Source organism: Scardinius erythrophthalmus, assembly GCF_964197995.2.
Source record: "Scardinius erythrophthalmus genome assembly, chromosome: 7".
NCBI lineage: Eukaryota > Metazoa > Chordata > Actinopteri > Cypriniformes > Leuciscidae > Scardinius > Scardinius erythrophthalmus.
The window spans coordinates 42,705,027-42,719,014 of NC_138227.1; the positions used below are offsets into that span (position 1 = coordinate 42,705,027).

Here is a 13,988-nt window from a genome sequence, read left to right on the forward strand (position 1 = left end):
AAAAACAAGTGGCTGAGCTGTAAAACCTTGTTTATACTCGACGCGTCCGCATGAGCGCGAAGGTAATAAAAAAACTAGTAATATCCGCCTGCTCGGGCAGATTCGGCTTTACAGCGCGCGCGCCTCCGCATCCGCAGATGCACGACTTTGAGCCGAATCTGCCCGAGCAGACGGATATTAGTACATCTCATCATCACCCAGTTTGCGCGTCTAAATCAGTTGTATGGTCTGGTGTTCAGTCTAAAACAAAACAGTTGCGTCAAGTATAAATGCCTCGTCTGTTTGGGGAGTTGCACGCACAGTCAGCGGAGATCTCATATGGGCTTTGAATAACTTCGATTTTGTCACCAATACAAATTTTGAGCTTCTCTCCAAACCTCCTCCGGTCTTCAGATGTTAAAGTGCTTATATATTGTGGATTTTGCCCGCTAACTCTCTTGAAAGTGCTCGTCGCGTCTTTACAGCCCGCAATACTGTTTGATTTGTTGCCACACAACCACTCGCGCATGCGTACAAAGATGTCAACAAAGATCCTCCTATATCCAACATAAACAAACATGCATGGTACCGTTGCGCAAGATGGTCATAGGCCACACCCACCCTCCAACCTTTGCGCAGCCTTTCTCCTCCTCATTAGTATTTAAAGCTACAGACACCGAAACGGCCCGTCTGAAGGAAGCTCATTCTGGGACTGGCTTGTAGTGGCTATAATTCTGCACCGAGGCTGAATTTTTGGAAAGAGATTTCAGATACAGTACTAAGGACCACTAAGGCCTATATTAAAGCCTACAAAAAGTAGCATGTCATGGGACCTTTAAGGAAGCAGCAGAGATAAATGTACAGGTTTCCAGCCTGAGCTGCAGGGCGAAATCAAATCGCCGGCAGATCAGGCTGGGTTTACCCAGTCTAACAGACTTTTTGGCTAAAATGGCAGAAGCTGTCCGGACATCAACAAACTCTTCAGCATTTAATGGAGTTGGCCTCTTTGGGAAAGTTGCTAGAAGGAACTCCACTTCTGAGAAAGGCCAACATTAAGTCATGCTGGTAGTGTGCTTTGAACCATGATACAAAACTTGAAACCTTTTGGCGATAGAAAAATATGGTCTGATGAGCTGGCCTAAAAGCAAAGCCTTATGTTTGGCACAAACCAATGCATGGCACATGCATGCTGTAACACCATCTCTGCATTCAAGAATGGTGAAGGCAGTGTCCTGCTCTGGGGTAACATTTAAGCTGAAGGAACTGGAAAACTTGTTGCCATCAAGTGCAACCAGAAGTCTAATGTGGACAAATCTCTGAGGAGAACATGTCTTAATCATCATCGTTCTGCAAATCTGCATTTAGACTGGAGACACATTTTATTTCTGGACAATAGACAAAGCAAAAAAAAAAAAAAAAAAAAAAAGATGAAATGGAAAAAAATAAATAAATTCCGGGATGGTCCTGCCAGGGCCATTTTAAAAAAAATAATTAAACATACCCATGAAAACTGTAAAAACAATTTTTGAATGAGCCATATGAAACATATTTAAAATACACTATTGCATATTACATGTTTTATATATATATATATATATATATATATATATATATATATAAATCAAAGCACCAAGACTAAAGCTACAGTATGCTACAGTATGAATATATGCATGGGGCAGTTGCATGAGGTCACTAGTGCATTGGCATGAATATAAACGGGTGCCTGCATTAAAAGTCATCAGCTTCTTTTTCTTCAGGAAACTGCTTTCTTTGTGTGTGCGCTAAAGAAAAGAAGATTTTGTGTGTTCGTTAGTTTGAAATTAGAAAAGAAAAGAAAGAAACAGCATGGCAAGTGCTCAAAATAGATTTAGGAGTTGTGCTCTGCCATGTCCCTGAATCATTTCTGGAGATGACACACACAAGCTCGGTGTCATTTGTTTGGGAGCAGCGCATGATGAGTCAGCTCTTGAGGTCAGCTCTGTGATTGCTTCACAGTGAGGAATCTGCGCCATGTGGTTCGGGTCCAGCAGCACAGCGGCTTCAATTGTGGGGATTGCAGGTGAAGCTGGTGGAGGAATTCAGGATGGGTATTTCCATTTCTTGCCGATTCCTCATGGGTCATCGATGCTCTCCCCTTGTGAACCTTCTGTTTCTCCCTGATCTCCATACTGAGGTGTCGAGATAAAGGGGGAAACCATATTCGGCTCACATAGTAACCTCCGCTGTGTCAAATTACTAGAATGTGAAGGGACTATGTGAGACTGGATATTAGAAGATGTCCTGGGTTAAAGAGGTGCTTGAGGGCTACCTCCCCCCTGGTGTGGCATTTGCTCTGAATGTTGCCTGTGCCATCGGCCACGGAAAGGCGTCTGTGGTTGAACATCTCAGGCATAGAAGATGTTTTTGCTCCAATCTAAGCCTTTGGCCTCTTTGGTACTGCCATAGATATGGTAGTCGATAGGTTTAAAGAGGCAAGGGTTCAGTCTGAGGCGCTTAAAAAGTTAATCCCCCTCCGTGTCCAGGGTCCTTCAGCCCCGGCAATGCCTTCTGATGCTTATCTGCCGATGCTGATTATTGGCCAATAGCCACAATTTTCAAATCTCGTAGTGTGGACATGTTTGATATTTGAGAGAATCGGTGAGGATTTAAGAACTCCTGTAGTCTGAACCCGGCTTTGGTAATTGTGGTGGGATGAACAAAGACAAGCGCAGTAGGTGTGGTGTCAGGCCTCGGAGGCATTTATTTTATACTACCTAAACATTATATATTATATAAACAGAGCGTCCATAGACGGATGTGTACCAAATAAACAGGGAATCCAGTGTACTTGCAGTGCAATTGGGCTCAGTGAGGGTAACACTACTAGCCTTACTATTGTAGAGATTTTTCCAAAGCTTCTCACTTTGTCTCTACCTACATTATCAGCCAGAAAATTACTCAGTTCTTCATTAGTCATGTTTTTATACTCCTTGGACTGCTAGGGACATGTGACCACATGGCCACATTATGGAAAGCTTGGATCCTTTGTCAATGGATCCTTGGTTCATGTTTCTAGGAGGTGACATATGACATATGTGAACAGTTATTTATCAAGTTCCATACAATGTTATATTTGGTTAAGTGCTCACTCTAGATAAAAAAAAAAAAAAAAAAAAAAACCTGTCATGTTCATAGAAAGAAATTACTAAGTCATATTTAAAAATACAACAATGAGAATTAGCCAAAGAAAATGAAGTCTAAAGCCCAAGCAAAGTATTATTCTTTGAGCAGGGCAGTATGAGACTAGCTTGTTTCTGAAGGCGTTGTGTTACTGTACACTGTTAGACCTTACCAGGCTTTTTTACAGTAAAATAAGTAATTTATTGTTAATTGTGCAGTTCTTTACTGTAATCTACAGTATGTTACAGTAAAAATACCATGCACTAAACTAAAACTCGAGTTAACTCATTTTACTTGCAGAAATCAACTGCCTTAAATTGACCAACTGTCATTTAAATGTATTAACTAAAATGTATAATGCACTAATAATGTGAGCAAAGTATTATTGTGAACTTATTTCATTTGAGACCATTACAAAATATTGTAAATAAAGAGATTTCCACTGGAGCAGCAACTACACAGTCACCGCCTGTTAAATAAAGCAACATGCAGCAAATCATCAATGTTTGTAGATCTTCTCCTGGACTGAAGCACAGGCTCTACTCTTCTGCACAATGGTGACCCAAAAAAACTAAATTTTACAGTGTTACCAGTATATAACTGTTTCATAACTTTTACTACATTCAGTGGGTGTGTCTTTTTATCTTACACTGTTAACCCTTTCAACCCCACAGGAAAATCCACACTACAAAGAGTTAAAAAAGTAACATTGACGTAGGGGTGCAGAGAGATAATTAAAGGAATATGTAAGTGACATTTGAGCATTAGTGATGAACACCTGCTGTTAACAAGCAGAATCACTGAAGGAAAGAGGAACACAAGAACACAAAATAGAGAAACACAAGACCTACAACTGACTTCAAGCCATTACACATTATTATACTTATTATTAACCAGCATGACTTTATTTCTGTCATACATCTACAAAAGTTGTTACTGAGATGTTTAATTGAAAATGTTTGGTTTGAAGTTACCATTATGGAGATCAGTGTTTGCTTTAGTTGGGTTCTTCTCTTGCTGCTTGAACTGTGTTTTTGCAGGTCACACTTGTGCATACACGCATGGTTTGTGAATTCAGTTTGTTATATTGATTATGATGACAAAATCATCATATAGCCTGTTCATTCACTAATCTCATTCAGAGTTTAATCCTGTATCAAAAGTGAAACTGCAATCAGTTAAAGTGACAAATCTTTTTAACACATCATACACAATTTAAGAAACAGAGCTACACTGTCTTGTAGAAATACAGAGATGTCAAAAATCAGCACACATCTCTCAACAATGGTGGCAATAATTTATTTATTTATTTATTCAGACTGCAGTGCATGCTGGGAGTTTTATACTATCCTGGAACCCAGCATGCATTGCTACATGAAACTTTTGATTGTCACCATTGTTGAGATTTATGTGCTGATTGTTGATGTCTTTGTGTGTCTGAGTTAAGCAGGAGTTCAAAATGTTTTAATGCACTAAATGATTTCAATATCCTTCAGAATAACTGATTACAGAAACATTGCTGGATTTCATGCTGTAGATTTACAGATATGTGATAAATATTAAATACCCATAAATTCACTCACTTCTTTTCATTCGCTCTGTCAAAGTGGACTATATTAGTGAACTAATGTAGGGAATAGTGGATGAGTGTATAGGGTGTGATTGGGAAAACAGCCTCTGAGTGTCGACTTTGAGCGCTGTTAATTCACAGTATATTCCTTTAGGCTACTTTCTCGAAAACGACAAATATAACCCAGAATGCATTGTTTTCTACGGTATATTACTGTTTTAATGGACAATGGTATGATACTGTCAGAATTTGACAGCAAGGGTTAACAGTGTAGGCTTACTGAAAGCTTGTTAGAACCCATAGCATCTATGTGAACCATCTATCTTTAAAGTCTGATTTAAATAGGAGTAAGTGTAGAGCACAACATTGTTTTTTCACATGCAATTTACAGTAAGTTGTGATTTAGGAACACTGCCAATTCCAGGGGACAAAACTACACAAGCCAATCACACAGCAAAAAAACTGACTGTGATTGCAGGCAATTGAGCAATTATGTGCTAACCACTATCCTCTTCTTTGTTAAACATAAAGCATGGTATTTAAAATGAATTAATTTTCTGCTACAAATATAACCATTGTGTATAATACAAAGAGTGCCTAAACGTGCCTTATTATTTCTTAGATATAACCCCAAGAATTCCAAGATATGTCCAGACTTTTAGAATGAAGTGTTGAATGTTTTAACAACTGAACTATTTGACAAATGCAGGTCTGGATAATATTCACATACTCCTCGGATTCATAAACAAGCTGAGTCTTTTGGCGTCTCCAAGATGCTGAAAGGACACGCACCAGACGTGAGCTAAAATAGAAAAGCCGACAAAAAAGGAGGAAAATGCATTTGACTTCCAAAAAATGCACTCAGTGTCTTAACACAACTTCATTAGGCAAAAGTTATTATCCTTAAGCTAAACACAGGACTAATGTGGTTGCGCAGAATGCGGAAAACGGTTCATAAAAAGGTTCATAAAAAGGTTCATAATGTTTTGGGTGTGAGATAATGGTAAACTGTTGACATTTTACAGACATATTTCCTTATTCAAAAAGGACTAGCTCATCAAATGTGATGTATCTGCCATTACAGGTCATTGATATATCTTTATATATTTTATAAATAATATTATAGCTTAATTTATAATTAATTTGGGGGTTGTTACAAAATAATGCATTTTTGGGGCATTACTTTAAATCAATGGCATATAAAGTGGACAGTGATACAGAATTTTGGGTGAAATTAACCGTGGAAAAGTCTTTCAAAGATTTGTCTAGTGGACACCATGAATCAGCAGGTTAATCTACTGCAGATATAAATCAATGTCCAGAAATGGTAAGTTAAAGCTCTATTGGCAAAAATAATGATCTTTCAGTTCATTGGGCTTGTTGATTAAAAACTCAGAAATGCTTTCTCTCTGTCTGTCCATCTGTCTTTATATATCCGTTTAATTAGCTGTGAGGATTTCAAAGTGACTCCTCTTACATCATTCTTGGGAAAAATTACACTGGAAGCTTACTTCACATCTGTGGAGACAAAGCTTACTGACGAAATCATCTTCACCATGCTTGGAAGGGCTCCTCCAACTGAAAAAGATAAAAAAACAAAGAAAACTTGGACTCTAGGCCATGAGGGATTTTTTTTTTTTTACCTATTCCATGGAAATGTTGTGTCTTGGACACTTCCTCTCTTTGCATGTGACCAACAGCCTTGATTACAGTCACAGTTAAATAAGTAATGATCTTAGTTAAAAAATAAATAATGCACATTGAATGCATACATGTGCCACCTGGAGCAAGATTTTTCTGGTCCTGGTTGTGTGTCTCTGCTAGTCAAAGAGTGTCTTAGTGTGTAATGTAGGTATAGTATTTTGCACATACACAGGCCTCTGGCCATGGCTGAATTTAGAGCCATGATTTAGAGCCAACTATTTCACTGAGAATTTAGGGTTGGCAATTAGCTCATGACTAGAGTGGGGATGAGTGCAATAGCTAAGCTTTAGTGAGTTTGGCATCTATCTGTTCCATCAAGTGTCTTTCTTTCTATTGACTCTCATCCACTCATCACAAGTGCATGATACTCATGTTTATGAGCATGTCTGCTTTTTTGTGGCTGCCCAGATTGTTTCTCTTTTGAGCAAGAGTTACTCTTCTTCTTTTTTTTTTTTTTACCTGACCCACTAACGCCTCTTATTTCTATTCATTTTGTTTTCAGCTTGTAACAAGTTTGTGTGTTTCATTTTTAAAATGCTTAATGAATGTCTTTCATTACAGATAACATGCAAGCAGTCACATGTTCATACTGTATGTATTGAGTATCACTGCAGTTATTCCTGGCAGGTGTAACAGATGCATTACAAAGCTTTCGATATGCCCTTCACAGAACAAATGGGCTTAATTTCCCTAAAGTCTCTTAGACAAACATTGGTCGAGTTTCCCTTTACTGAGTGTCTGTTGAAAAAAAAAAAAAAAAAAAAAAAAAAGACTCGTCATTTTACAGGAATGAGAAAAGTTGTAACTAGTTGAGGATCAATGAGTTTTTTTTTTGAGTGGTTGTAAGGAAGAAACCCAGGGATGGGGTGAACATTATTATCCAAGAACTGATTTTGTTTTATTCCTCTGCTCGCATAAAAAAACGTGTAGTCCTCTTAAAGTCCATGCAAATGTCTGGCAAGACAGTGAAATTCCTCTTGGACGAGAGAGTGGGAAAGCAAGGTCTCTTGCTCTCCCTGTCTCTCCTGTTCTCCCTCGTCCTTCCCTCCCCTCTCTCCTGTCTTTTCCTCCCTGCATGTCTCTCTCTCTCTCTCTCTCTCTCTCTCTCTCTCTCTCTCTCTCTCTCTTCCACTCACTCTCACTCTCTTTCTTTCTCTGGCAGCACTCAGCTTTTTTGGCAGGAGTGACCAGAATAAAAACAGCAACACCAGACACAGAAGAGAAAAAAGTGCAATGATCCATCGAACCAACAGCTTTGCCCTTTCTTAATTACGTCGTGTCCAGTATCATTTTCTTTTTTCCTCCCCTCTTCATTTTTTTCAGACATTTTTGAAGTGGTAATTAGCTCTTGGAGAATAAAACCGGCTGATTCGGGGAGGGCCAGTGCATTTTGGAGCGAGATGGCTAACAGGAGGGCTGCGTTGCTCCTTCTCGGATTCTTCCTCACCATACAGCTGAGTCCTTCGCTGCAAGGAGGTAGGTGGTGTAAACTTTGATGGCTCATTTAGGAGATCCTGAGAAACATTAATGGCATAGAAGTGATGCTGGCTGTGGTCTTCCCAAGTGACTTTACCTGCAAATATGTTTACAAACCAGAAGTGTGCAATGTGTAGAAAGTGAAATTTCGTCGTGCACTGCAGGTGGTCATGTGGTCTAGTGATTTTAGTCATGCCTTTTCACTTAAGGTGATAGCATACTAATAACATGCTAGCAGTCATGCATTCAGTGTAGTGAGTTTTATTACATTTACATATGCCTTGCATGCTGACAATATCACAAAGCGATGACATCTTCCAGAGTCTACAATGCATTAATATATATCAATAACAATTCAGAGGCATCCCTCAGATCCTGAGCATTACCACTATGCCTGTTTACTGAGGAATATGGTCCACATTAATGGGAAACAATCAGGAGTGATGACATTCACATGGTTCATATGTTTTTCTTTTGCCTAATAACATCCAGGTCATTTTCAAACAAGAAGATAGATGTTTTATTTTTGAGAAAACAATTTCTGTGAGTAAATTAAGATAGGATTCAGTGGCAGTATACTGTATATAGAGTATAAGCAGTGCTTTGGTCAGTCACGACTGATATATTTAACTTCTGTGGTAACGTATTCACATCACAGAGGCATATGAATTATTGTAAACAGTTGTTTAGATGGTTTACATCATTAAGCTGAACTGCAGCATCCAAATACTGTTGTACAAACCACCAAATGCAGGCTGCAGAGATTTTACAACGAATTGTCATAAACATTATCTCAGCTACAGATGTTAACGTTAGTTCTCATGTGTCTTGTGCCAGAATGCTCGACTGGGAATATGAATGTGGTGAGTGTTGTTTCTCCTGAAGGCCATTCCCTCGATCGTAGAGCACTTTGCTAAGCTGACGGGATGGTTGTGATCAGCTTGTTAATCGAAAACACAGCTCATGTGTACTGCATTTCTGAAGACTACAGCTGGACTCTTTCTGTCAGCTTTTGTAGACTTGACAAATAAAAAACCATCCCGGTGGACATCAATGTCCAGTGAGCCACGCAAGTGCCTATTAGGTCAGTGTCTTTGGCTCTAGTCACCGACAGCGTATGCGGTTGCTGTCTACTCAGAGTCTGACTTTGCAAGTACGAAGGCAAACTGTGGTATAGAGCGATGCAATATAAGAGGGGGAAATCAAAAAATTTCCAACTCCGCTTTGGCCCCGTCATTAAATTGCAGTTGTTTTGATGTTCTTGGATGTGCGTCTGTGCAATGTTTAGTCGTGATTGGAAAGGATGTGGGGGTCTGTTCCCAGTTTCCAAACAAAGCCAGAGTATTTCACAATGATTTATTTATTTTCACAAAAATACTTTCTTCGGCACTTGCTGATGTATGTGTTTCCAGGCTGTGCCTAAAAAAAAAAACCTCTCTCAGCAACGTCTCACTGATGCTGAATGAATTTATTACGGAGAAATACTGCTCTTGTTGCCTGTGAGGATTTGCAATTGTGATATGTTTTCCATAAAAGCCACCAGGTCCACATCTTAATTTCAGCAGTCTGGTATGTTCATTTTAATGAATGAATTTGTAGCCATAAAACAGAGAAAAAGCTTTGCTATTTCCTCCATGTGTCACACAGTAAAACTTTATTTCCATGGTCCACTTTAGACATACTAACTATAAGTAACTTTGCAACTACATGTCAGCTAACTCTCATTAATAACTAATACTCAAATGAGAGTTGACAGGCAGTTGCAAAGTTACTTATAGTTAGTAGAATATCAAAAGTGGATCAGTGAAATAAAGTGTAGCCAAATCACTGGTCTGTTCATCCTATGCCTGTCTGTAAGGCACCTGTGATTTTTGCGTGCAGAGAATGAAAACTGTCATAGCCGTGAATGGGGAAATTGTTTAGAAATTACGTTTCACCCTCTCTGCATTCATCTATCAAACAGCCAAACCAATTCTAGTAGACCAACTCTAAGCAAAAGGTAATGCTGTTTGTAGGATAAGGTGTATGCCTGAAGTCGATCCCCATGACCCAATAGAGAGTTTGCTCAGTGCTGTCTGCACTGCATAAATCGCTTTCTAGATGCATTATTATCAAATGTCCTCTGTATTGGACAGTTACCAAAAATGTCAGCGGTTCAGAGCCTACGAGTCTGTTTGGACGGCTCGCGCAGGTGGAATGTTTTCTCTGCTGGTGTGAGTGAGTTATGGGGCAGGTGGGAATTTCAGGGCCTTGGGAAGTTACAATGTCACCGTTGCTGTTCCTGCCATGTGTTAAACAAAACCTAAATGTCTCTCTTCTTCCCTTCTTGCTAAATAGAGATTGTCTTGACACATGGAACAGCCTCTGTCAGAGCTGAAGGAATGTCATTTTGGAGCCAAAAGGCTCACATCATGCACTGCTTTGACCCTTTGAAAGCTTTTATTCAAGGGCACAAGAGCACCCACCACGACACTTCATGTTAAAACATATAGTGTTAAAAAGTATGCAATAACTGTTGCGGTTGAATAATGGTTCTGTGGGATCACAGAGTCTGTTTGCTTTATTGGAACTGGCATTAAGTTTAGTGTATCTAAACTTTTGATTGACTGTGTAAGCATACCTAAGCAGTTACAGCCACATCATACAAAACAGAAAGTCCTTGGTGGAAGTACCAATTATCAAGTGCCAAGTTTTCCCCCTCATTCTTTTATAATTTAGCTCTCAGAAGTATGTCATACATGTAACCGTATGACAACCAATCATTTTGTGCATTGTATCGGGTAACGGCCATTACTTCAAACACAGCTACAGGTCTGCTATTAGTGCAGATGCTTCCAGTGCAGTGCTGTGCTGCAGACGGGCACCGGTCTCTCTGCCACAGCCAAAATAATTAGGCTATTTTATGTCAACCGCTATAAATGACATGCAGGCTATGCGAGGAGGGCCAGGGCCAGATGAAAGGAAAGTAAAGCAAGGTCTTGCTTCCTTCTAGTCTTGTAAGAATTAAGAAGCCCTACTTTCACACAGCAAAGCTTGAAATAAGGGGAGCGCATTTTAAAAGGCACCACTTGGCGGAAGTCTCTGGCTCAGAACATCAGAGGAGTTCAATCCATTAGGTCTCCTCCTCATTGACACTCGGCTGGCTCTACTTGAAGGTGTATGAAATCACCACCAGATCAGATGGCACACCTCGGCTGTCAGATGGGATCGTGATGAATTGTCACCCCCCCCCCCCAACAAATTCCCAATCTGATTAGCAACTCCTCCAGAGGTGCTTTATGGCAAATGTGTGCTGGGAGCGCCTTTCTGGACTCCATCCTGGAGATCTTGTTTTCCAGTGCTGGCTGTACTCGCCTGAAAGGAATTAATGTCTCGTGGTATGTCTGGTGGCGTGTTGATGGATTTGAACGGAGCATTTGCCATGCTGTCTGCTGACTGGAGCCGCTGTTAAAACTGTAATGCCTGTGATAGACAATGCATACTATTATTTCCACGCACTAAAGCCAGTTTATGTTTGGTGCTGGTCTCGCTCGTGGCAGTACAGCCATGATTTTCACCAGCAAAACAATGCTTGTTAAAGGTAGAGTAGGCTATTTTTGGAAAGGCTAGCAATAGCGAGCTAGCTTTGAAAGCATAAGATCCCACCCAGATTCAGAGCGTCTCCAAAGCCACGCCTCCTTCAAAACACATGAACGCGTACAGCAGGTATCAAACAAAAGCATCAGAAGAGACGGCGTCAAACTACCTCATGTCTCAAAGCACATTCGGAACGAATGCAATGATTGGACGAACATTTTATGGTCCTATGCCTTCCACAGACAATATATAATACATATAGACCACTTAACTTAGTGATTGCTATCAGGATGTGAAGAGAGAGACTTTCAACAAGCATGACAAAAAATATTTCTAGAACAAATCACCTACCCTGCCTTTAAGGTAACCACTGTCTAAAGAACAACACATGCTGGAGACTGGCTATATGGTGAGGTTTTGTAGGATAACAGATAAAGCAAACTACAAGGTAACGGAGCAAGTCTGCAGAAATAGAGCAAAAGCATAGTTCAGAGTACATATGAATCATAGCCATCCCATTTGAACCCTTGCTCTGGTTCGGGTAGCCTGAAATACCTCCCATGTTTCCTGCTCTTCAGTTAGCAATACAACATATGTACTTGTTGACTGATGTGATATGCTCTAAGTGGCCTTGTATAGACAGAATAGGCCTCTGTAGAGCGTTATATCGTGACCTCAGCTCTCAACGCCATGCTCTATTGGGCTCCTGCAGTGTTGGCAGCAGCTCTGTAGGAATGCTAGCAAAGATAAGCGACTTCATTTAGCTACATTCATTTATATCTCCCCCTCATTCACAGTCTGTGGACGTTAACAGATATGACAGTTTATCTACCATCTTTGGCATTTTGAAACACAGCTCACTTGCCACACTCTCATATACCCAACGGTCGCCGGTCCATCACAGGATGGCATTGCTGGGAAATCATCAGATATAAAGGCTGTTCTGATTAATGTAAGGTGGTGTCAACTGTATGTCATGTGAGTTTTAGAATTTAAAATCGACCTGTCTGTCTCTTAGAAGTGCTCTTGAATATGGACCAGTCTTACTTAGGCTTTGAATACACATCTAAAGGGAAGTGCTTAGAGTAGATAGCATGTTTATCTTTGTTCATAGTGGTGTTAACAGCAATTCAAGCGGGTTAATGACAGCTTCAATGGTCTTATTTACAGTAAAAGGAATTTTTTTATACAGCTGTTCATATTTCCTAAAATTGTAGAACCAATGCGCCACCGTACCTCACGAATAGCACATGAGAATGTTATTTACTCTATAACCACAAATTCTAGTGAGGGTAAACGTCAAAGTGAGTGTCCTGTTGACTTCGCCCAAGAGACAGAGCCAAGATTTAAACAAAGACCTGCACTTAAACCAAATTATTTTATCTGAAACCAGCCCGAATATCTTTCAGACCAGCCAATGTCTTAGACAGACTCTGTTTGGAACAGAACATGGACTGGAATGTGCTTGGTCATGAGGTTAGTGCTTGATCTGATCTGATCTTCCTCCTCCCTGATCTTCATTCAGTTATTAGGCAGAAGGCCACAGAGTGAGTCTGGAAATAGTCTTTATTTTAAAGATATTCAAAGTGGCTTATTTGCTATCATATTAGTCAACTTGTGTGTTTTCGTTGACATCATATGTTCTAATTATAAAAAAAAAAATGTTGCATCAGAAATTTCGGTCAATTGTATAGTTTGGGTTTAGGGTACAGTTTGTTATATTCTTTCTAAAGACGTGATGCAAAGTGTCCACAAGTTGCTCATTAAATGCATTTACAAATTTTTGAATTAACAGCATCCTCATTTTCAGCGTTCCTTTTCTTTTGATTGAAAACTTTGGAACAATCAGCTCAACGTTTGCTTAAACATTGTGGAATCTGTGGTGTATCCCTTCCATATGAAATCTGTAAAGCATGTCTAATGGCAGATTCACTCCTATTACAGTAAACCAACCGACGTGTGCTTCTGTCGGTTCGTAGAGATCGCTGTAGCGCACAGTGTTTCTCAACCCTGGTCCTGGAGGATCCTCTTTCTCACACACCCATTTCAGGTCCTGGGGTTTCTTCTAATGAGCGGATGAGTTGAATCAGATGAATTTGATTAGGGAGACAAAGAAGAAGTGCAGTGTTGGGGTTCCTTCAGGAGCAGGGTTGAGAAACGGTTTCATAGCCCATTGCTCATGCTGTTTACAAGATTCAAGCCTTTCAAATCTTGCTGGATGTGATCTTTCTGGAGGAGGCTCGTGCTGATATATGGAAGAAAAGAAAATGAAGCAGTTATCTCTGTCTGTATTGTTTGTCAGGTTAGGTGAGACCTTCTCAGCCAAGGGAGAATAGAGGCTAATCAGCCTTCCATCTCACCTTTCAAATGGACTTGAAAAATGTAGGACAGTCTGTGAATCATATGTTTATTTGCCTTTGCATTCCTCAAAGTTAACGCTCTCTCTGCACTACAGTTGTGAGACGCCGCAGCTCGGCTCGTGTCCAGGAGAAGGAAAGCATGGAAGGGTGTTTCCCATCAAAGA

The 13,988-nt window shown here is 40.0% G+C and overlaps 1 protein-coding gene across 7 annotated transcripts in view; it reads left to right on the forward strand.

Moving 5' to 3' along the window:
- The first annotated feature begins 7,598 nt into the window (after nt 1-7,598).
- The window catches only part of elna (elastin a), an 87,043-nt gene continuing 80,653 nt past the window's right edge, over nt 7,599-13,988 (forward strand). For all 7 annotated transcript variants that reach the window (XM_081370683.1, XM_081370687.1, XM_081370688.1 and 4 more), the window contains exon 1: nt 7,599-7,888. In XM_081370683.1, coding sequence (XP_081226809.1) covers nt 7,813-7,888 — 76 coding nt within the window. In that variant the 5' untranslated portion in view covers nt 7,599-7,812. The remainder of the gene's footprint in view (nt 7,889-13,988) is intronic.